General features: G+C 42.2%; 1 protein-coding gene across 1 annotated transcript in view; it reads left to right on the forward strand.

Moving 5' to 3' along the window:
- Positions 1–3,332: 3,332 nt before the first annotated feature.
- The window catches only part of AGPAT5 (1-acylglycerol-3-phosphate O-acyltransferase 5), a 79,573-nt gene continuing 55,571 nt past the window's right edge, over positions 3,333–27,334 (forward strand). The window contains exon 1 of the mRNA XM_073675398.1: positions 3,333–3,655. Coding sequence (XP_073531499.1) covers positions 3,437–3,655 — 219 coding nt within the window. The 5' untranslated portion in view covers positions 3,333–3,436. The remainder of the gene's footprint in view (positions 3,656–27,334) is intronic.

Genomic DNA, 27,334 nt, shown 5'->3' on the forward strand with positions numbered 1-27,334 from the left:
ATAAGTAGAAATTTTTATTGTTGCCATTTTCGGATACATAACATTTTTTGATCGCTTTTTATTCAGGTTTTTTTGTCACAGAATGAATAGAAAGCTGCAACTCACTAGTTGTTTTATTTTTTCACTCTGTTCACTGTACGGTGAAAGTGATAAGACAGTGTTGTTTTTTGGGCCAATACAATTACAGCAATACTAGATTTATGTAGGTTTTTTTTATGCTTTGTTACTTTTGGACACTAAAAAACATTATTTTTACAAAAAATATTGGTTTTAACAAGGCCATTTTCTGAGAACTGTCATTTTTTACATTTTTTTTGCCATGACAGCTGAGAGCTTGTTTTTTTGTGGGATAAGATGACATTTTCAGTGATAAAACTTTTTTTAAATACATTTTTTATCAACTTATTTTCAATTTTTTTTTTATGTCACTATGGTACCTGCAGGTCTCCGGTGTCCAGGATAGCGGTTTTCATTAAACGGTCACAGTGCAAATTCATGATGTGATAGTTTAATGAAAATCATGTACAGTATACAGTATGTATAGCAGAATGCACCACATCCCCTAATGCCAACATGATTTTGCATTAAAGTGTTAATAGTGGCATTCAATAGGAAGCTACTTAACCTTTTCATCCCCGGAGATTTTCCATTTTTTCGTTTTTTCCTTCCCTTCTTTCAAGAGCCATAACTTTTTTTATTTTTCCGTCAATATGGCCATACGAGGGCTTGTTTTTTGCGGGACGAGTTGCACTTTTGAATGACACCATTGAGTTTACCATATCTTGTACTGAAAAATGGAAAAACAATTCCAAGTGCGGTGAAATTGCAAAAACAAGTTCAATTCCACAATAGTTTTTTTTTATTTTTTATTTACCATGTTCACTATATGGAAAAACCGACATGGTAATATGATTCCCCAGGTCATTACGAGTATGCAGATACCAAACATATATAATTTCTTTTTTATTTAAATACTGAAAAAAAAAATCGAAATGTGTATGAAAAAAAGTTTTTGCGTTTGTCGCCATTTTCCAAGACCCGTAGCGTTTTCATTTTTCGGGTGGGTGAGGGCTTATTTTTTATGCCCTGAGCTGACGTTTTTATTGATGCCATTTTGAGGTAGATATGATACTTTGATCGCCTGTTATTGCATTTTATTGCAATTTTAATGTAATTCTGCAGTTTAGATTTTTTTTTCTTGTTACACCGTTTACTAATCTGATTAATTTAATTTACTTTATACTTTCAAAGATCGGACTGCTATGTATAGCAAAAATCACGATCTATGAACGCTGGCCATGAGCTGGTGTTCACGGGAGATTCACAATGACAAGCACGGGGGTCTTCTGTAGACCCCCAGATGACATGACAACCCATGACGTGACAGGGGCGCCGATGGGCGGGACTTGTGACTAGCTGCAGGACTGCGCTTTAAATCAGTGATTGACAGTGGTATTTAACTTGTTAACAGCCGCGGGTAGATCTCGGATCCTAACAAACAAGCAATCCCTGCATGTGTAGCTGCTGTCTAACACAGTGAGACATGCAGCCGTGGTGACGGAAACATATTTTTCGAGCACGCTGAAGACACTCTGTTAGCACACGTGCATGCTCAGATAACGCCTTACCCGAGCACGTTCGCTCAACACTAGTAAATATACGTCATCGGTCATGAAGGGGTTAAAGGGAATCTGTCACCAGGTTTTTGCCTCCTAATCTGAGAGCAACATGATGTAGAGACAAAGTCCCTGATTCCAAAGATGTGTCACTTGCTGGGCTGCTTAGTGTAGTTTTGATACAAATGAAATCACTGTTTTATCAGCAGGAGATCATCACTAGAGGACTAGTATACCAGCTGCCAGGTAGTCGTCCATATTCATAAGCTCGGTATAACCCTACCTCCCACCACTGATTGGCAGCTTTCGGTGTACACTGTACATGGGCAGTGAACGGCCAATCAGTGGTGTTGGCGGGGTTATAGAGAGCTCAGCATTCAGAGAACTGCTAGATGTGTAGCGAATAAAACAATTATTTTATCAAAATGACAGCAAGCAGAGCAGTAAGTGATACATCACTGGAATCAGGGTCTCTGCTCCTATATCATGCTTCTTTCAGATAGGGTAGCAAGCCACTGGTGACAGATTTCCTTTAAGGGTACACACAATGTATTTAACAGGTAGATTCCTCCTGGACCCGCCTGAAACAGTGCTAAAAAACAAAAAAAAATAATATATGCACTGCAATGTCAAAACGCCTTGTTGTAAATATGTTCTGTTTTAGTAACTTCTTTTAACTGCTCCAGGCTTCTAAAGCCATGAAGTGGCTAAGAGTCATTCTTCAGACTTTTAAGAAAAATTTGCCACAATTGACGTCATAAAAGACACTTCAGGACGTCTGGAATCTACAAGAGAAAGCACCGCAAAAAATGGACATAATGCACAGCAATGTAAAAGCGACATTGCTGTGCACATATTCAGTATTTTGTTGCTTCTTTTTTCGGCTTCAGGGTTTGGAAACTAGGAGCGGATAAAAGAAGAAACGTGTTAATTCTTCAGGTGGCTTCTGTTCTCTTATTGAAGGTATAAAGGAAAAGACGCTGGCGGAGGAGCGCTGCCCAGAGACACGTCAGTTGTTCCTGAAGCAGCTTCGCCTGGAAAGCTCGGGGCAAGGCTGGCATCTAAGAGACGCCGTGTACACATCGCCATTGAGCGGAAACTACATAAATCCCCCTCAGAAGCTCAAATCTCCTTAAAGAAGTGGTCCCTGCTTCCTCAGTGTCTTCATGAGAGGCGTAAAGCACTTTGATAAGTTGCTACATTTTTGCAACTGAAATTTTTTGCAATTCCTGACGAGATGCGGTGTTCTTTACACCAAAAATCTTACTCCAGTCCCTGTAGCTGTGTGTGAACATACCCTAACAACTGTCCTCTACCAGTAGGTGCACACTGAGGTTTTTGAGGAAGTTATGGAGCAGAAATTCTCCAAATCCTCCTCAAAAAAGTGGAGTTTCTGCTCCAAAGACTCAGTGTGCACGTGATATAACCTTATCTTCATGGCCCATAAGTTTTCTAACTGTACCCTCCTAAGGCAGGGACTGCATCCAGTAACAAAAATGGCGCCCAATACTCAGACGTGTGACGTCACTGCGCTCGCCATCCTGCCTCCTGACGCTCCGCCTTTGCTGCGGTGATCAGTGAACATGCTATGAAGCTAGTGACCCGGTCTTCAGCCCGGCGACCTCGCCTCACAGTGATGAGTGCAGGCACATGTGTGCCATATCTCCATCAGTGCGGGCAATGCAGCTGCTCCGTTCAATCAGCTGTCAGCCAGCAGCACGGGGTCTCCACCCCGGCCCCTCCCCCTCACGTGTTGCCGGGTGTCAGTAGGTGCAGTGTAGGGCAAAAGTGTCTCCTCCGGGTGAGGACTGACCGGCACCATGCTGCTCTCCGCCGTCCTGCACACCTACTCCCTGCGGTACATGCTCCCCGCCACTGTCATGCTGGGCACGGCGCCCACCTACTTGCTGGCATGGGGCTGCTGGAGGGCCCTGAGCGCGGTGCTGCCGGAAAGCGTATACCGGCGGTGGGACGACCGGCTGTACAACGTCTACCAGAGCATGGTGCTCTTCTTCTTCCAGCACTACACCGGGGTGCAGGTCAGGCTAACGGCCGGGGATGGGGGAGACACCGGGGGCAGGTGGTGCGGGCACAGGAGCTGCTGCTACACGTGCTATAGATCGAATATAGGTGAATGGTGTCCGCTGATATGTATACATGTCACCAGGATATACTATATACAGAGGACATACATCACCGGTGTATAGTGTACAGCGCAGTATACAGAGGACATACATCACCGGTGTATAGTGTACAGCGCAGTATACAGAGGATATACATCACCGGTATATAGTGTACAGTGCAGTATACAGAGGACATACATCACCGGTGTATAGTGTACAGCGCAGTATACAGAGGACATACATCACCTGTATATAGTATACAGCGCAGTATACAGAGGACATACATCACCTGTATATAGTATACAGCGCAGTATACAGAGGATATACATCACCGGTATACTGTATAGTGTACAGCGCAGTATACAGATGACATACATCACCTGTATATAGTATACAGCACAGTATACAGAGGATATACATCACCGGTATATAGTGTACAGCGCAGTATACAGAGGATATACATCACCGGTATACTGTATAGTGTACAGCGCAGTATACAGAGGATATACATCACCTGTATATAGTATACAGCACAGTATACAGAGGATATACATCACCGGTATATAGTGTACAGCGCAGTATACAGAGGATATACATCACCGGTATACTGTATAGTGTACAGCGCAGTATACAGAGGATATACATCACCTGTATATAGTATACAGCACAGTATACAGAGGATATACATCACCGGTATATAGTGTACAGCGCAGTATACAGAGGATATACATCACCGGTATACTGTATAGTGTACAGCGCAGTATACAGAGGATATACATCACCTGTATATAGTATACAGCACAGTATACAGAGGATATACATCACCGGTATATAGTGTACAGCGCAGTATACAGAGGATATACATCACCGGTATACTGTATGGTGTACAGCGCAGTATACAGAGGATATACATCACCGGTATACTGTATGGTGTACAGCGCAGTATACAGAGGATATACATCACCGGTATACTGTATGGTGTACAGCGCAGTATACAGAGGATATACATCACCGGTATACTGTATGGTGTACAGCGCAGTATACAGAGGATATACATCACCGGTATATAGTGTACAGTGCAGTATACAGAGGATATACATCACCGGTATATAGTGTACAGTGCAGTATACAGAGGATATACATCACCGGTATATAGTGCAGTGTACAGAAGATATACACCGGTATATAGTATACAGCGCAGTATACGGAGGATATACATCACCGGTATATAGTGTACAGCGCAGTATACTGAGGATATACATCACCGGTATATAGTGTACAGCGCAGTATACAGAGGATATACATCACCGGTATATAGTGTACAGCGCAGTATACAGAGGATATACATCACCGGTATATAGTGTACAGCGCAGTATACAGAGGATATACATCACCGGTATATAGTGTACAGCGCAGTATACAGAGGATATAAATCACCGGTATATAGTGTACAGCGCAGTATACAGAGGATATACATCACCGGTATATAGTGTACAGCGCAGTATACAGAGGATATACATCACCGGTATATAGTGTACAGCGCAGTATACAGAGGATATACATCACCGGTATATAGTGTACAGCGCAGTATACAGAGGATATACATCACCGGTATATAGTGTACAGCGCAGTATACAGAGGATATACATCACCGGTATATAGTGTACAGCGCAGTATACAGAGGATATACATCACCGGTATATAGTGTACAGTGCAGTATACAGAGAACATACATCACCGGTGTATAGTGTACAGCACAGTATAGAGAGGATATACATCACCTGTATATAGTATACAGCGCAGTATACAGAGGATATACATCACCGGTATACTGTATAGTGTACAGCGCAGTATACAGAGGACATACATCACTGGTATATAGTCTACAGCGCAGTATACAGAGGATATACATCACCGGTATATAGCGCAGTGTACAGAGGATATACACCGGTATATAGTGTACAGCGCAGTATACAGAGGATATACATCACCGGTATATAGTGTACAGCGCAGTATACAGAGGATATACATCACCGGTATATAGTGTACAGTGCAGTATACAGAGGATATACATCACCGGTATATAGTGTACAGTGCAGTATACAGAGGATATACATCACCGGTATATAGCGCAGTGTACAGAAGATATACACCGGTATATAGTATACAGCGCAGTATACGGAGGATATACATCACCGGTATATAGTGTACAGCGCAGTATACAGAGGATATACATCACCGGTATATAGTGTACAGCGCAGTATACAGAGGATATACATCACCGGTATATAGTGTACAGCGCAGTATACAGAGGATATACATCACCGGTATATAGTGTACAGCGCAGTATACAGAGGATATACATCACCGGTATATAGTGTACAGCGCAGTATACAGAGGATATACATCACCGGTATATAGTGTACAGCGCAGTATACAGAGGATATACATCACCGGTATATAGTGTACAGCGCAGTATACAGAGGATATACATCACCGGTATATAGTGTACAGCGCAGTATACAGAGGATATACATCACCGGTATATAGTGTACAGCGCAGTATACAGAGGATATACATCACCGGTATACTGTATAGCGCAGTATACATGGGATATACATCACTAGTATATAGTGTACAGCGCAGTATACAGAGGATATACATCACCGGTATATAGTGTACAGCGCAGTATACAGAGGATATACATCACCGGTATACTGTATAGTGTACAGCGCAGTATACAGAGGATATACATCACCGGTATAGTGTACAGCGCAGTATAGAGAGGATATACATCACGGGTATACTGTATAGTGTACAGCGCAGTATAGAGAGGATATACATCACCGGTATAGTGTACAGCGCAGTATAGAGAGGATATACATCACCGGTATACTGTATAGTGTACAGCGCAGTATAGAGAGGATATACATCACCGGTATACTGTATAGTGTACAGCGCAGTATAGAGAGGATATACATCACCGGTATACTGTATAGTGTACAGCGCAGTATACAGAGGACATACATCACCTGTATATAGTATACAGCGCAGTATACAGAGGACATACATCACCTGTATATAGTATACAGCGCAGTATACAGAGGATATACATCACCGGTATACTGTATAGTGTACAGCGCAGTATACAGATGACATACATCACCTGTATATAGTATACAGCACAGTATACAGAGGATATACATCACCGGTATATAGTGTACAGCGCAGTATACAGAGGATATACATCACCGGTATACTGTATAGTGTACAGCGCAGTATACAGAGGATATACATCACCTGTATATAGTATACAGCACAGTATACAGAGGATATACATCACCGGTATATAGTGTACAGCGCAGTATACAGAGGATATACATCACCGGTATACTGTATAGTGTACAGCGCAGTATACAGAGGATATACATCACCTGTATATAGTATACAGCACAGTATACAGAGGATATACATCACCGGTATATAGTGTACAGCGCAGTATACAGAGGATATACATCACCGGTATACTGTATAGTGTACAGCGCAGTATACAGAGGATATACATCACCTGTATATAGTATACAGCACAGTATACAGAGGATATACATCACCGGTATATAGTGTACAGCGCAGTATACAGAGGATATACATCACCGGTATACTGTATGGTGTACAGCGCAGTATACAGAGGATATACATCACCGGTATACTGTATGGTGTACAGCGCAGTATACAGAGGATATACATCACCGGTATACTGTATGGTGTACAGCGCAGTATACAGAGGATATACATCACCGGTATACTGTATGGTGTACAGCGCAGTATACAGAGGATATACATCACCGGTATATAGTGTACAGTGCAGTATACAGAGGATATACATCACCGGTATATAGTGTACAGTGCAGTATACAGAGGATATACATCACCGGTATATAGTGCAGTGTACAGAAGATATACACCGGTATATAGTATACAGCGCAGTATACGGAGGATATACATCACCGGTATATAGTGTACAGCGCAGTATACTGAGGATATACATCACCGGTATATAGTGTACAGCGCAGTATACAGAGGATATACATCACCGGTATATAGTGTACAGCGCAGTATACAGAGGATATACATCACCGGTATATAGTGTACAGCGCAGTATACAGAGGATATACATCACCGGTATATAGTGTACAGCGCAGTATACAGAGGATATAAATCACCGGTATATAGTGTACAGCGCAGTATACAGAGGATATACATCACCGGTATATAGTGTACAGCGCAGTATACAGAGGATATACATCACCGGTATATAGTGTACAGCGCAGTATACAGAGGATATACATCACCGGTATATAGTGTACAGCGCAGTATACAGAGGATATACATCACCGGTATATAGTGTACAGCGCAGTATACAGAGGATATACATCACCGGTATATAGTGTACAGCGCAGTATACAGAGGATATACATCACCGGTATATAGTGTACAGTGCAGTATACAGAGAACATACATCACCGGTGTATAGTGTACAGCACAGTATAGAGAGGATATACATCACCTGTATATAGTATACAGCGCAGTATACAGAGGATATACATCACCGGTATACTGTATAGTGTACAGCGCAGTATACAGAGGACATACATCACTGGTATATAGTCTACAGCGCAGTATACAGAGGATATACATCACCGGTATATAGCGCAGTGTACAGAGGATATACACCGGTATATAGTGTACAGCGCAGTATACAGAGGATATACATCACCGGTATATAGTGTACAGCGCAGTATACAGAGGATATACATCACCGGTATATAGTGTACAGTGCAGTATACAGAGGATATACATCACCGGTATATAGTGTACAGTGCAGTATACAGAGGATATACATCACCGGTATATAGCGCAGTGTACAGAAGATATACACCGGTATATAGTATACAGCGCAGTATACGGAGGATATACATCACCGGTATATAGTGTACAGCGCAGTATACAGAGGATATACATCACCGGTATATAGTGTACAGCGCAGTATACAGAGGATATACATCACCGGTATATAGTGTACAGCGCAGTATACAGAGGATATACATCACCGGTATATAGTGTACAGCGCAGTATACAGAGGATATACATCACCGGTATATAGTGTACAGCGCAGTATACAGAGGATATACATCACCGGTATATAGTGTACAGCGCAGTATACAGAGGATATACATCACCGGTATATAGTGTACAGCGCAGTATACAGAGGATATACATCACCGGTATATAGTGTACAGCGCAGTATACAGAGGATATACATCACCGGTATATAGTGTACAGCGCAGTATACAGAGGATATACATCACCGGTATACTGTATAGCGCAGTATACATGGGATATACATCACTAGTATATAGTGTACAGCGCAGTATACAGAGGATATACATCACCGGTATATAGTGTACAGCGCAGTATACAGAGGATATACATCACCGGTATACTGTATAGTGTACAGCGCAGTATACAGAGGATATACATCACCGGTATAGTGTACAGCGCAGTATAGAGAGGATATACATCACGGGTATACTGTATAGTGTACAGCGCAGTATAGAGAGGATATACATCACCGGTATAGTGTACAGCGCAGTATAGAGAGGATATACATCACCGGTATACTGTATAGTGTACAGCGCAGTATAGAGAGGATATACATCACCGGTATACTGTATAGTGTACAGCGCAGTATAGAGAGGATATACATCACCGGTATACTGTATAGTGTACAGCGCAGTATACAGAGGATATACATCACCGGTATAGTGTACAGCGCAGTATACAGAGGATATACATCACCGGTATATAGTGTACAGCGCAGTATACAGAGGATATAAATCACCGGTATACTGTATAGTGTACAGCGCAGTATACAGAGGATATACATCACCGGTATACTGTATAGTGTACAGCGCAGTATACAGAGGATATACATCACCGGTATACTGTATAGTGTACAGCGCAGTATACAGAGGATATACATCACCGGTATACTGTATAGTGTACAGCGCAGTATACAGAGGATATACATCACCGGTATAGTGTACAGCGCAGTATACCGAGGATATACATCACCGGTATACTGTATAGTGTACAGCGCAGTATACAGAGGATATACATCACCGGTATACTGTATGGTGTACAGCGCAGTATACAGAGGATATACATCACCGGTATACTGTATGGTGTACAGCGCAGTATACAGAGGATATACATCACCGGTATACTGTATGGTGTACAGCGCAGTATACAGAGGATAAACATCACCGGTATACTGTATGGTGTACAGCGCAGTATACAGAGGATATACATCAGCGGTATACTGTATAGTGTACAGCGCAGTATACAGAGGATATACATCACCGGTATATAGTGTACAGCGCAGTATACAGAGGATATACATCACCGGTATATAGTGTACAGCGCAGTATACAGAGGATATACATCACCGGTATATAGTGTACAGCGCAGTATACAGAGGATATACATCACCGGTATATAGTGTACAGCGCAGTATACAGAGGATATACATCACCGGTATATAGTGTACAGCGCAGTATACAGAGGATATACATCACCGGTATATAGTGTACAGCGCAGTATACAGAGGATATACATCACCGGTATACTGTATGGTGTACAGCGCAGTATACAGAGGATATACATCACCGGTATACTGTATGGTGTACAGCGCAGTATACAGAGGATATACATCACCGGTATACTGTATGGTGTACAGCGCAGTATACAGAGGATATACATCACCGGTATACTGTATAGTGTACAGCGCAGTATACAGAGGATATACATCACCTGTATATAGTATACAGCACAGTATACAGAGGATATACATCACCGGTATATAGTGTACAGCGCAGTATACAGAGGATATACATCACCGGTATACTGTATAGTGTACAGCGCAGTATACAGAGGATATACATCACCTGTATATAGTATACAGCACAGTATACAGAGGATATACATCACCGGTATATAGTGTACAGCGCAGTATACAGAGGATATACATCACCGGTATACTGTATAGTGTACAGCGCAGTATACAGAGGATATACATCACCTGTATATAGTATACAGCACAGTATACAGAGGATATACATCACCGGTATATAGTGTACAGCGCAGTATACAGAGGATATACATCACCGGTATACTGTATGGTGTACAGCGCAGTATACAGAGGATATACATCACCGGTATACTGTATGGTGTACAGCGCAGTATACAGAGGATATACATCACCGGTATACTGTATGGTGTACAGCGCAGTATACAGAGGATATACATCACCGGTATACTGTATGGTGTACAGCGCAGTATACAGAGGATATACATCACCGGTATATAGTGTACAGTGCAGTATACAGAGGATATACATCACCGGTATATAGTGTACAGTGCAGTATACAGAGGATATACATCACCGGTATATAGTGCAGTGTACAGAAGATATACACCGGTATATAGTATACAGCGCAGTATACGGAGGATATACATCACCGGTATATAGTGTACAGCGCAGTATACTGAGGATATACATCACCGGTATATAGTGTACAGCGCAGTATACAGAGGATATACATCACCGGTATATAGTGTACAGCGCAGTATACAGAGGATATACATCACCGGTATAGTGTACAGCGCAGTATACAGAGGATATACATCACCGGTATATAGTGTACAGCGCAGTATACAGAGGATATAAATCACCGGTATACTGTATAGTGTACAGCGCAGTATACAGAGGATATACATCACCGGTATACTGTATAGTGTACAGCGCAGTATACAGAGGATATACATCACCGGTATACTGTATAGTGTACAGCGCAGTATACAGAGGATATACATCACCGGTATACTGTATAGTGTACAGCGCAGTATACAGAGGATATACATCACCGGTATAGTGTACAGCGCAGTATACCGAGGATATACATCACCGGTATACTGTATAGTGTACAGCGCAGTATACAGAGGATATACATCACCGGTATACTGTATGGTGTACAGCGCAGTATACAGAGGATATACATCACCGGTATACTGTATGGTGTACAGCGCAGTATACAGAGGATATACATCACCGGTATACTGTATGGTGTACAGCGCAGTATACAGAGGATAAACATCACCGGTATACTGTATGGTGTACAGCGCAGTATACAGAGGATATACATCAGCGGTATACTGTATAGTGTACAGCGCAGTATACAGAGGATATACATCACCGGTATATAGTGTACAGCGCAGTATACAGAGGATATACATCACCGGTATATAGTGTACAGCGCAGTATACAGAGGATATACATCACCGGTATATAGTGTACAGCGCAGTATACAGAGGATATACATCACCGGTATATAGTGTACAGCGCAGTATACAGAGGATATACATCACCGGTATATAGTGTACAGCGCAGTATACAGAGGATATACATCACCGGTATATAGTGTACAGCGCAGTATACAGAGGATATACATCACCGGTATATAGTGTACAGCGCAGTATACAGAGGATATACATCACCGGTATATAGTGTACAGCGCAGTATACAGAGGATATACATCACCGGTATATAGTGTACAGCGCAGTATACAGAGGATATACATCACCGGTATATAGTGTACAGCGCAGTATACAGAGGATATACATCACCGGTATACTGTATGGTGTACAGCGCAGTATACAGAGGATATACATCACCAGTATACTGTATGGTGTACAGCGCAGTATACAGAGGATATACATCACCGGTATACTGTATGGTGTACAGCGCAGTATACAGAGGATATACATCACCGGTATACTGTATGGTGTACAGCGCAGTATACAGAGGATATACATCACCGGTATACTGTATGGTGTACAGCGCAGTATACAGAGGATATACATCACCGGTATACTGTATGGTGTACAGCGCAGTATACAGAGGATATACATCACCGGTATACTGTATGGTGTACAGCGCAGTATACAGAGGATATACATCACCGGTATACTGTATGGTGTACAGCGCAGTATACAGAGGATATACATCACCGGTATACTGTATGGTGTACAGCGCAGTATACAGAGGATATACATCACCGGTATACTGTATGGTGTACAGCGCAGTATACAGAGGATATACATCACCGGTATACTGTATGGTGTACAGCGCAGTATACAGAGGATATACATCACCGGTATACTGTATGGTGTACAGCGCAGTATACAGAGGATATACATCACCGGTATACTGTATGGTGTACAGCGCAGTATACAGAGGATATACATCACCGGTATACTGTATGGTGTACAGCGCAGTATACAGAGGATATACATCACCGGTATACTGTATGGTGTACAGCGCAGTATACAGAGGATATACATCACCGGTATACTGTATGGTGTACAGCGCAGTATACAGAGGATATACATCACCGGTATACTGTATGGTGTACAGCGCAGTATACAGAGGATATACATCACCGGTATACTGTATGGTGTACAGCGCAGTATACAGAGGATATACATCACCGGTATACTGTATGGTGTACAGCGCAGTATACAGAGGATATACATCACCGGTATACTGTATGGTGTACAGCGCAGTATACAGAGGATATACATCACCGGTATACTGTATGGTGTACAGCGCAGTATACAGAGGATATACATCACCGGTATACTGTATGGTGTACAGCGCAGTATACAGAGGATATACATCACCGGTATACTGTATGGTGTACAGCGCAGTATACAGAGGATATACATCACCGGTATACTGTATGGTGTACAGCGCAGTATACAGAGGATATACATCACCGGTATACTGTATGGTGTACAGCGCAGTATACAGAGGATATACATCACCGGTATACTGTATGGTGTACAGCGCAGTATACAGAGGATATACATCACCGGTATACTGTATGGTGTACAGCGCAGTATACAGAGGATATACATCACCGGTGTACAGAGGATATACATCACCAGTGTACAGAGGATATACATCACCGGTGTACAGAGGATATACATCACCAGTGTACAGAGGATATACATCACCGGTGTACAGAGGATATACATCACCAGTGTACAGAGGATATACATCACCAGTGTACAGAGGATATACATCACCAGTGTACAGAGGATATACATCACCAGTGTACAGAGGATATACATCACCAGTGTACAGAGGATATACATCACCAGTGTACAGAGGATATACATCACCAGTGTACACAGAGGATATACATCACCAGTGTACACAGAGGATATACATCACCAGTGTACACAGAGGATATACATCACCAGTGTACACAGAGGATATACATCACCAGTGTACACAGAGGATATACATCACCAGTGTACACAGAGGATATACATCACCAGTGTACACAGAGGATATACATCACCAGTGTACACAGAGGATATACATCACCAGTGTACACAGAGGATATACATCACCAGTGTACACAGAGGATATACATCACCAGTGTACACAGAGGATATACATCACCAGTGTACACAGAGGATATACATCACCAGTGTACACAGAGGATATACATCACCAGTGTACACAGAGGATATACATCACCAGTGTACACAGAGGATATACATCACCAGTGTACACAGAGGATATACATCACCAGTGTACACAGAGGATATACATCACCAGTGTACACAGAGGATATACATCACCAGTGTACACAGAGGATATACATCACCAGTGTACACAGAGGATATACATCACCAGTGTACACAGAGGATATACATCACCAGTGTACACAGAGGATATACATCACCAGTGTACACAGAGGATATACATCACCAGTGTACACAGAGGATATACATCACCAGTGTACACAGAGGATATACATCACCAGTGTACACAGAGGATATACATCACCAGTGTACACAGAGGATATACATCACCAGTGTACACAGAGGATATACATCACCAGTGTACACAGAGGATATACATCACCAGTGTACAGCACAGTGTACACAGAGGATATACATCACCAGTGTACAGCACAGTGTACACAGAGGATATACATCACCAGTGTACAGCACAGTGTACACAGAGGATATACATCACCAGTGTACAGCACAGTGTACACAGAGGATATACATCACCAGTGTACACAGAGGATATACATCACCAGTGTACAGCACAGTGTACACAGAGGATATACATCACCAGTGTACAGCACAGTGTACACAGAGGATATACATCACCAGTGTACAGCACAGTGTACACAGAGGATATACATCACCAGTGTACAGCACAGTGTACACAGAGGATATACATCACCAGTGTACAGCACAGTGTACACAGAGGATATACATCACCAGTGTACAGCACAGTGTACACAGAGGATATACAGCACCAGTGTACAGCACAGTGTACACAGAGGATATACAGCACCAGTGTACAGCACAGTGTACACAGAGGATATACAGCACCAGTGTACAGCACAGTGTACACAGAGGATATACAGCACCAGTGTACAGCACAGTGTACACAGAGGATATACAGCACCAGTGTACAGCACAGTGTACACAGAGGATATACAGCACCAGTGTACAGCACAGTGTACACAGAGGATATACAGCACCAATGTACAGCACAGTGTACACAGAGGATATACAGCACCAGTGTACAGCACAGTGTACACAGAGGATATACAGCACCAGTGTACAGCACAGTGTACACAGAGGATATACAGCACCAGTGTACACAGAGGATATACAGCACCAGTGTACAGCACAGTGTACACAGAGGATATACAGCACCAGTGTACAGCACAGTGTACACAGAGGATATACAGCACCAGTGTACAGCACAGTGTACACAGAGGATATACAGCACCAGTGTACAGCACAGTGTACACAGAGGATATACAGCACCAGTGTACAGCACAGTGTACACAGAGGATATACAGCACCAGTGTACAGCACAGTGTACACAGAGGATATACATCACCAGTGTACAGCACAGTGTTCACAGAGGATATACATCACCAGTGTACAGCACAGTGTTCACAGAGGATATACATCACCAGTGTACAGCACAGTGTTCACAGAGGATATACATCACCAGTGTACAGCACAGTGTACACAGAGGATATACATCACCAGTGTACAGTGTACACAGAGGATATACATCACCGGTGTACAGCACAGTATACAGAGGCTATACATCACTGGCAATAGTGTACAGTGGAGGTACATCACCCGTATATAATGTACAAAGGTTATAAATCACCAGAATGTTATAATGTACAATATAATATACAGAATATATAGTACTATGCAAAATTTTCAGCCATGTGTGGGAAAAATTGCTGCAACGTAAGAATTCTTTAAGTAATAGTAGTAATGGTTTTTATCAATTAACAAAATGCAAAGTAAATAAACAAAAGAAAAATGTAATTCAAATCATAGCATGAAAGCATCAGTTCTTTTAGGTACACTTGCACACAAGTTTTGTAGGAACTCAGCACAGAGGTTGTTCCAAACATCTTGGAGTGCTAACCACAGATCTTGTGTAGATATAGGCTTGTGCAAATCTTTTTGTCTCTTCATGTGATCCCAGACAGGCTAGATGTTGAGATCGGGCTCTATGCGGGTCATATCATCGCTTCCAGGACTCCTTGTTGTTCTTTATGCTGAAGATAGTTTATTTAGTTTCTTTGAACAACCTCCGTTCAGAGTTCTTTCAAAAACTGTGTAGAAGTGTACCTAGAAGACTTACTTTTTTGAAGGCAAAGGGTGGTCACATCAAATATTGTTGTGATTTTAGATTTTTATTTTCTTTATTTCACTTAGAATTTTGTTAATTGACAAATATAAACTATTAAGGCTGTGTGCCCACTATGCGTTTTTTAAGCGTTTCCACAGCGGCAATTCCGCTGCAGAAATGCTTAAAAAAACTTTTGGTAGAAGGCCTGCCATGTTCCCCAATGATGTTCCACATGTGCTCTGCACATGCTGCAGAAATTTCCGCTGCGGATTATCATTGCGGAAAAAAACGCAGCACTACCAATTATTTTGCGGAATCGGGGCGTTTTCGCCGCCATTGACTAGCATTGAATCGCATGATATCCGCATCACTGCGTGTGCACATGCGGATATCATGCGGTTCAATGTGTGAATGGTACCCGGGTTTAGAGAAGAGGAGACTCTCCTCCAGACCTGGGTACCATAGTACCTGCAAAAAAAAAAAAAAAGAATAAAATAAAAAATATACATTATACTTACCTTCCAGTGGCCCCCGGTCTCCATAGCGATGCGTCCTGGCTCGCTGGCAGCTCGCAATGGTCTAAAAGGACCTGCCATGACATCATTTAGTCATGTGACGGGTCATGCGGCCGCTGACGTCGGCTTTCGCGTGACCCATCACATGACTAAATGATGTCATGGAAGGTCCTTTTAGACCACCGCTAGACACCGGGGGCCATCAGAAGGTAAGTATAATATTTATTTTTTTACATTCTCTCGGGTCACACTACATAAATCCATGCCGTTTGCATGGATTTATATAGTGTGACCAAGTTGACAAGCACTTTCCAAGTGATGCTAAAATCGCTTGGAAAGTGCTTGTCAACCCGCATGCGGAAATGCTTGTGAAGAACGCTTCACATCCGCATGTCCCTGGCAGGAAAAACGTATGCACAATCCGCATGCACAATCCGCATGTACAATCCGCATGCATTTTTTCTGCCAGGGAGATGCAGAAACGCTCAGGAAAAAAATCCGGAGCATTTCTGCATTGTGGGCACTTAGCCTAACACTTTTTTTTTTAAAGCATTCTTCCTTTCGATACTGTACATCACCAGTATATGTTATTTGCCATGTAATATACAGAGGATGTACATCACCGGTATGTTAATGTACACTATAATATAGAGGGTGTACAGCATTGGTCAAAAGTTTGGTCATTCCTTTTCATGCAATAGTTTTCTTTGTTCTTATTGGAATGTGCACATTGTAGATTCAGACTGAAACCCCCAAACCCTGGGAGGAACATATGTGGAAACAAGGAGTAAAGAAACACCTGGTGTGAGACAAAACAGAGTATGTGTTAAACCTTAGATTCCTTAAAACACCCTACTCTGATGACAGCTTTGCACACAATTGGCGTTCTGTCAATCAGCTTCATCAGGTTGTCAACTGGAATTGCTTTCCAACAGTCTCGAGTTTCCAGAGCTGCAGACCACTTGTTGGCTGCTTTGTCTTTACTCTGCGGTCCAACCCATCTGAAAACATCTCAGTTGGGTTTAGGTTGGGTGGTCATGTAGGTCACATCATTTGATGGCAGCACTCCATCCCTCTCCTTGGTCACACAACATTTACATAACATGGAGGTATGTTTTGGCTTATTGTCCTGTTGCAAACCATATGGGACGGCATAGCCATGGTGATAAGTGTGTGCCTTGAATTTTTGATAAATCACTGTGTCACCAGCAAAGCTCCATAGCACCTTCCCCTTCATATCTCCCCATGGAAGCCACAAATTCAGATACATCCACTCACCTTTTCTGCATGTCACAAAGACATGGCTGTTGGTACCAAAAATCTCAAATTTTAACTCATTAGACCGCAAATACAGATTTCCACTGATTTATTGTCTTGTCCTTGTGTTGCTTGGCTTAAGTCACTACTGAGGACCACATGTTTATTTGCCGCAACTAGTCTCTTCTGGTCATTAGCTGTTGAGATGAGGGCTGATATCTGAGGTTCTATCAAATTGTGGTTTCTGAGGCTGGTATCTGTTGAATGTATCCTCTCTAGAAGAGGTAATCCTTGGTCTTCCTGTACTGGGACAGTCTTCATGGAGTCAGTTTCATCATATTGGTTTATATTTTTCATACCTTCAAAGTTCTAGCATTTTCTGGATTGACTCAACTTCATGTCTTAAAGTAATGATGGACTGTTTCTGTTTACTTAGTGGAATGGTACTCCCCACGTTTTGGCTTTGAACAGTTGGCACTGTATGAAATTGTACCAGCACTGCCTCTGCAAATCAGTTGATGCTTGCAAACATTATCTGAAGTCAGGTATTTACACAATGAGCTCTTGACGAGGCCTACCTGTTTATTAGAAGCCATTCCCGGTGACTACCTGATGATGAAGCTGCTTGAGAGAATGCCTAATGTGTGAAGCTGTCATCAGAGTAAAATGAGGGACTGTGAGTAAACAAAGGTTTAAAGAAGTTGTCCAGTACTTTATATTACTACCCCAATGTATCCCCCGGGGCCCCTAAGGATTTTTGTAATTACCTTCCTTTGCTGTTTCTGCCTGTGAGCGGCGCTATCGGTGGCCGCTCACAGGCATCACGTGACCCCGTGCTGACGTCACGACAAGTGTACTCCTTGTTTCTGTGTGTTCCTCTGTGTCTTGCTGCCTACAGTCTGATTCTACAATGTGCACATTCCATTGTGCTGAAGGAAAACCATTGCGTGAACAGGTGTCTTCAGACTTTTGATCTATACTGTATGCCACCAGGAATGTACACATGTGTAGCACATCTAGGTATAATCAGTATTTATTGGCTACTGTAATATACAAGTATGGTGACAGTACATCATCAGAACTTATTTATCATCATATACAAGTATGTGGTGACCGTACAGCACCAGTATATGTTATAACATACAAGTGTATATGATCTACTGTACACTACAATATACAAGTGTGCAGCAGATATACATCACTGTAGTGTACACTTTAATTTTGATTATTGCTCTGCGTTCTCGTGTATACAGATGGCATGTTGCCCCATGTTCCAGCATGGCATTAGTAGTACAGGATGTCCATCCCTCTGAACTTTGTATGTTAGAATAATGCACAGCCACAACCTCCTGCCTGCATCTGCGGGTGCTGGGTGTGTACATAGCTATATACAGTAGAGTCTGCAGTGACCTTGACTGTCGGAAGTTCCCTCCCTTCGTTCTGCACAGGGTCGCCAACCGTCTGCACATTCATACTGTCCATAAACAGGAGGATCTGGTGCCCCTTGATATTTTTTATTGTGGCAGTAAAGCTGTGCTCTATCACATATATAGTCTATGGTGGTGCTCACATGGTGGAGCTGCTGTACCCGTCCCTGTCTCTCCCTGTGATGTGGGGACACTGCTTTTGTCACATTTTTTTTTATCTGAAGTAATTCACATTGCTGGATCATCCTTGTGAGAACTGTACTTTTTGTTGAATTCTTTGGATCTAAGGGGATGAGTAAAATCCTTTATTTCTCAGGAATATCCAAAATGTATTTACCTAGGTTTTTTTCACTTTTGTATTTGGGTATATCACACACAGGGGTAAAAAAAATTACCGTAATAAAACGACAGCACCCATTAAGAATAATGAGATTCTAGATTAAGTATCTGCAGCAGTAAAGCTAGTGTAATAAGTGTAGGCTTTGTGAATTAAACTTTTTTTTTGAAAAATAAAATAGGAACATGTAGTTTTTTTTTATTGCCAGTTTTGCCTCTGGCTGATTGCCATGTTTTTCATTGCCCTTTTAACCTCTTCATGACCGGAGCAGTTTCCGTTTTTGCATTTTTGTTTTTTGCTCCCCTTCTTCCCAGAGCCAGAACTTTTGTATTATTTATTTATTTTTTGGTCAATATGGCCATGTGAAGGCTTATTTTTTGCGGGGCGAGTTGTACTTTTAAACGCCATCACTGGTTTTACCATATCATGTACTGGAAAACGGGGGAAAAAATTCCAAGTGTGGTGAAATTGCAAAAAATGCAATTCCACAGTTGATTTTTTTTACCACGTTTACTGAATGCTAAAACTGGCCTGCTATTATTATTCTCCAGGTCATTACGAGTTCGTAGACACCAAACATGTATAGGTCCCTTTTTATTCAAATGGTGAAAAAAAAATGCAAAGTTTGCTTTAAAAAAAAAAAAAAAAAAAAGCCCCATTTTCCGAGACCAGTAGCATCTCCATTTTTCGTGATCTGGGGCCGGGTGAGGGCTTATTTTTTGCGCGCCGGGCTGACATTTTTATTGATACCATTTTGGGGTAGATCCGATGTTTTGATCGCCCGTTGTTGCATTTTACTGCAATGTTGCGGTGACCAAAAAAATGTAATTCTGGCGTTTGGATTAATTCTTTTTTTAAATTGATAGATCGGGCGATTCTGAACACGGCGATACCAAATATGTGCATGTGTTTTTTGTTTTTTTTTATTTTGAATGGGACAAAAGGGGGGTGATTTAAAATTTTATATATTTTTTTATTTTTTTATATTTTTAAAAACATTTTATTACACTTTCTGCATGCTTCAATAGTCTCCATAGGAGACTAGAAGCAGCAGTTTTCTGATTGCTTCTACTGCACTGCATACTGGCGACAAGCAGATCGCCTGTTTGCAGTAGAAATGCTCATGTGCTATGAGCGCTGACCACTAGGTGGCGCTCATAGCAATCTTTTCATGACAACCACAGGGTTCTGCTGCAGACCCCGTCCACCCATCAGTGACCCACGATCACCTGACTGGGTCACTGATGGGCGGGGTAAGTACCGCGCTTCCGGCACGGCGCTGTTAAATGCCACTGTCAAAGATTGACAGCGGCATTTTACTGGTTAACAGCCGCGTGTGGATCGCAATTCCACCCGCGGCTGTTGCGCGCACATGTCACCTGTAAGAATCAGCTGACATGTGCCCGCTTCAGTGCGGGCTCAGCGCCAGAGCCCTCGTGGAACCCGCCTTTTCAACATGGTTCGTACTATTACTGACCACGTCGGAAAGGGGTTAAAGGGAAACTGTCATCTGATTCATGCCCCCAATCCAGCACTAATCAGATCCTGACCAATCGATTGCAGCTAGGTGTATTTTTTTCTTTGAAACGCACTAGCATTTCATAGACAATATAGCTTAATGATCTGGCCCCGGCCGGCTCTTCCCAGCGCTGCTGTAGATGATTGACAAGTCTCTCCCTCCTGTGTACATTGGGAGAGACCTATCAATCACCAGAAGTGTTCCTTGGAAGAGCCGGCCGGTGAAAGCGCCAGAAGAGTTTGGTCTCCGGCTATTGTCCCTGGCCGATCTTTAAAGTATAACTTCTCTGATATGCCGAAGGGTTTGAGAGAAGTACCATATATACCTACAGTGGTGGCCAAAAGTATTGGCACCCCTGCAATTCTGTCAGATAATACTCAGTTTCTTCCTGAAAATGATTGCAATCACAAATTCTTTGGTATTATTATCTTCATTTAATTTGCTTGCAAGGAAAAAACACAAAAGAGAATGAAGCTAAAATCAAATCATTGATCATTTCACACACAACTCCAAAAATGGGCCAGACAAAAGTATTGGCACCCTCAGCCTAATACTTGGTTGCACAACCTTTAGCCAAAATAACTGCGAACCACCGCTTCCGGTAACCATCAATGAGTTTCTTACAATGCTCTGCTGGAATTGTAGACCATTCTTCTTTGGCAAACTGCTCCAGGTCCCTGATATTTGAAGGGTGCCTTCTCCAAACTGCCATTTTGAGATCTCTCCAAAGGTGTTCTATGGGATTCAGGTCTGGACTCATTTCTGGCCACCTTAGAAGTCTCCAGTGCTTTCTCTAAAACCATTTTATAGTGCTTTTGGAAGTGTGTTTTGGGTCATTGTCCTGCTGGAAGACCCATGACCTCTGAGGCAGACCCAGCTTTTTCACACTGGGCCCTACATTATGCTGCAAAATTTGTTGGTAGTCTTCAGACTTCATAATGCCATGCACACGGTCAAGCAGTCCAGTGCCAGAGGCAGCAAAGCAACCCCAAAACATCAGGGAACCTCTGCCATATTTGACTGTAGGGACCGTGTTCTTTTCTTTGAATGCCTCTTTTTTTTTCCTGTACACTCTATGTTGATGCTTTTTCCCAAAAAGCTCTACTTTTGTCTCATCTGACCAGAGAACATTCTTCCAAAACGTTTTAGGCTTTCTCAGGTAAGTTTTGGCAAACTCCAGCCTGGCTTTTTTATGTCTCGGGGTAAGAAGTGGGGTCTTCCTGGGTATCCTACCATACAGTCCCTTTTCATTCAGACGCCGACGGATAGTACTTGTTGACACTGTTGTACCCTTGGACTGCAGGGCAGCTTGAACTTGTTTTGGTTGTTAGTCGAGGTACTTTATCCACCATCCGCACAATCTTGCGTTGAAATCTCTCGTCAATTTTTCTTTTCCGTCCACATCTAGGAAGGTTAGCCATAGTGCCATGGGCTTTAAACTTCTTGATGACACTGCGCACGGAAGACACAGGAACATTCAGGTCTTTGGAGATGGACTTGTAGCCTTGAGATTGCTCATGCTTCCTCACAATTTTGTTTCTCAAGTCCTCAGACAGTTCTTTGGTCTTCTTTCTTTTCTCCATGCTCAATGTGGTCACACAAGGACACAGGACAGAGGTTGAGTCAACTTTAATCCATGTTAACTGGCTGCAAGTGTGATTTAGTTATTGCCAACACCTGTTAGGTGCCACAGGTAAGTTACAGGTGCTGTTAATTACACGAATTAGAGAAGCATCACATGATTTTTCAAACAGTGCCAATACTTTTGTCCACCCCCTTTTTTAGGTCTGGTGTGGAATTATATCCAATTTGGCTTTAGGACAATTCTTTTTGTGTTTTTTCATTGAAGAAAAATTAAATGAAGATAATAATACCAAAGAATTTGTGATTGCAATCATTTTCAGGAAGAAACTGAGTATTATCTGACAGAATTGCAGGGGTGTCAATACTTTTGGCCACCACTGTAGCTGCGGCCGTGCAGTCAGGTCCTGATTTATGCTGCCTGCAGTTTCCGGAGCATGAATGGGATGAGAAGGTCCCATTTAATTCCAAGAGATGCCTTTTGCTTGTGCCATGTTTATAAAAGGTATATGTTTTCACAAATTTTTTTTTTAAGTGTCAAAATTCACATGCTATAAAAGTTACTTTTTTATATAGCTAAAAAAAACATTCTTGAGGTTTTGTCTTTTTATTTATGAAAAATAATTTTAAAAAAGGTCTAAATTTGTCTCTTGAAACAACAGAAGCTAAAAAAAATGCCCCGTGCACAAAAATTGCAACATTTTTTTTTTAAAGCTTAAAATCTGTGTAAATCTGTCTCCTTATTATTTTGCCTGGGCAGATCATGAAGTTTTATTACGTGGGTTGTGATTGAAGTTGCCCATCACACTTCTTATTTTCTGACTTGATTTGTCTACAATGGCTTTTAATATAGGAGTTTACCCTCCAAATATCGCTGTGGAACATTAGTTTGTTCCTGTCAGTACTGTAGATTTTATTGTACATAGTTACAGATTCCACCTTAAAACTTTTTAAAGTATATTTACCTATGTGTCAGCTGGGACCAGCGTGTTGTCTTTTCATCATTACCCTGGAATATAGCCGCAGGCTAGCAATGTGATCTTAATAATAGAAGCCTCTAATCTTGTTAGTTTATATGTTCCTATGACATACACCTATCTTATATATGAAGGTGTTGGGATACATTCAGTTTATAGAAATGTGCATTTCTTAAAGGAAATTGATAACAATTTTACAATAAAAATTATTATACCCCCTATAGCTACAGTCTTCAACATTGAAATTGCCACACCAAGAAGGAAAAGTCATAGAAATATGGAAGTCACAAGATCTATAGACAGGTTACTAGCATGCTAATCCTAAAAAAATGGAAACCACATTGTCAATTGCAAAGAGAGCTGCCAAAGTGCATCCAGCGTCGCAGAACATTCCAGACAACCATTAAAAACCTAATTTATAGCATTACAAGGTGTGTAAGGACACTTATTTTTGTGTCCTGCTCATTCTTAGCGCTGAATAATTAGAGATGTTTTGAAAATTTTGTATCCATTTTTTTCATAATTTCTGTTACATTAATGTGATTTCCATAATTCCACATTTTTTCTTTCTTGGTGTAGTAATTGTAACGTTGAGGAGTCCATTTAGACTGCTCAAACAATTAAAGTGTAATGTTCTGGGACTGGACCGGAGTTTTTCCTATTGCAACCACTAGGGGGATCAGAGGTAGGTAGCGTAGTCAAAGGAAGCCAGAGGTCGTACACGGGAAACAGCAGTAAGGTATAAAGCAGCAGCAGGTGAGAGAGTGACTAAAGGCTGGGAGCTCGGTAATCTCACAATGCAGGAAGTACAAGACCGGGATTAAATGGGGTGTTTGTCCAATCAATGACAGGATGAGCCAATCAGGAAAGCACAGTGGAGCTGAACAGAAACAAGTACAGGTAGCTGATTTAGCAAGGAGCTGTCTAGGGAGCTGAATAGCTCACAGCGAGGAGCTACTGCCTGGTGCACAGGCAATACCAGGTTCGAGTCCTGACAGAATGGTATGAAAGGATCACTTTAATCACACATCAGATCTCGCTGAACGAAACATTGAAGTAGAAATCTTTCCTTGAACTTCATTTTGTTCTCAAAATACAGAGTATCAATGGTAAATGGAAACTAAAATTGTCAACTTGGTGCTTGATTCCAAATCCCCTCAAAAATTAAAGTTAACTTTGAAATGGAAGGTGGATCCAATTTGTGAATTTCATCATGGCAAATCTTAATGTGACTAGCAGGGTTGTGGAGTCGGTAAGCCAAACCATCGACTCCGACTCCTCAATTTCCCTGACTCCTCAGCACTGCCTCACTACTGAGCGTGTACATAAAGTGCAGCACTGCCTCACTACTGAGCGTGTACATAAAGTGCAGCACTGCCTCACTACTGAGCGTGTACATAAAGTGCAGCACTGCCTCACTACTGAGCGTGTACATAAAGTGCAGCACTGCCTCACTACTGAGCGTGTACATAAAGTGCAGCCCTGCCTCACTACTGAGCGTGTACATAAAGTGCAGCACTGCCTCACTACTGAGCGTGTACATAAAGTGCAGCACTGCCTCACTACTGAGCGTGTACATAAAGTGCAGCACTGCCTCACTACTGAGCGTGTACATAAAGTGCAGCACTGCCTCACTACTGAGCGTGTACATAAAGTGCAGCACTGCCTCACTGCTGAGCGTGTACATAAAGTGCAGCACTGCCTCACTACTGAGCGTGTACATAAAGTGCAGCCCTGCCTCACTACAGAGCGTGTACATAAAGTGCAGCCCTGCCTCACTGCTGAGCGTGTACATAAAGTGCAGCACTGCCTCACTACAGAGCGTGTACATAAAGTGCAGCACAGATTCATCTCAACTAAAAGCCGAAATCCTTAGATCAGGAATAGGACAGACATTTATAGGACATTTCATAACTTTCCCAAATGGTTAAAAAAAAAACATTTACAGCACATCCTGCATTGTACTAATAAACCCAATATTATATATTTTAGGAGTCGAAATTGGTTCATTTTATACTGACTCCAACTCCACCAAAATGGACTCTGACTCCACAGTCCTGGTGACTAAGTAGTGTGCCTTTACGCACTCCTCAGATGATTGGACATGATGGCACAGCTGATGGTTTCCTGGAGCATTTGTTCCTAGACCTGGAATCAGGGCATCAGTGAGCTCCAGGGCAGTCTGTGGCACTACTTGGTGGAGTTGGATGCTTTAGTACATAATGTCCAGAAGTCAGTTGGATTCAGTTTTGGGAACGGGATGGACAGTCAGTGGCATCAATACCTTCATTATACAGGAACTGCCCACACGCTCTGATCAAATAAAGCCAGTTATCGTCTTGCACCAGGAGGAACTCTGGGCCCACTACACTAGTGTCTGACAGTGGCTCTGAGGATTCTTAATATCAGTCCGAGTACCATTGGGTTACATGTGACCCTCCCTTCCCCCATCACCCAAGAATATGCCTCCACAGACCCACTGTGAAATCAGTGCTATTGAATGATTTGAGAAGCAACATGGTGTTCACCACGGCATCTTCAGACTCTTTCATGTCTGTCACATCACATGTGCTCAGTATGAACATGCTCTCCTCTATGAGCAGACTCACCAATTTTGGCAAATACCAATAGAGCTGCATGGTGTTGAGCTTTTCAGCACAGTTCCTACTACAGGACTATGGGCCCTCATGCCACACCCAAGGAGTCTGTTTCTCACAGGTCAGAAACATACACCAGTGGCCCACTGGAGGCTATTTGGTGGGTCACTGCAATGCTTCTCCTCCCTTTCTTCCTTGTGCAAAAGAGCAGATTTCGGGCTGGTTGCTGCCTTCTGCTGCCGTGTATGGCTTTCCTCAAATAATGGCAGTGCTGTGTTTCTGCTCCATCATCTTAAAAGGAATCAGTCGGCAGGTTTTATTTAATCCCAGAGCAGGATAATATAGGGCACCTGAGCCTGATTACAGGGATGTGTCCCTTATTAAGCTGTGTTGTAGTTTCAATACAATCAATATTTCATAAATATGTTTAAAATGTTTTCTTCTACTTATAGGAACATGCTAAAATAAGTACCGTATGTAGTATAAAGATTAGAAAGCTGTAGAAATTTTTGGTGTATAATTTAAAGGGGTGTCCAGGCAATAAGCTTACACAACCACAAGAGTT

The sequence above is a fragment of the Phyllobates terribilis genome, unplaced genomic scaffold, assembly GCF_046119375.1.
Source record: "Phyllobates terribilis strain yellow unplaced genomic scaffold, ASM4611937v1 Scaffold_3__8_contigs__length_932513732, whole genome shotgun sequence".
NCBI lineage: Eukaryota > Metazoa > Chordata > Amphibia > Anura > Dendrobatidae > Phyllobates > Phyllobates terribilis.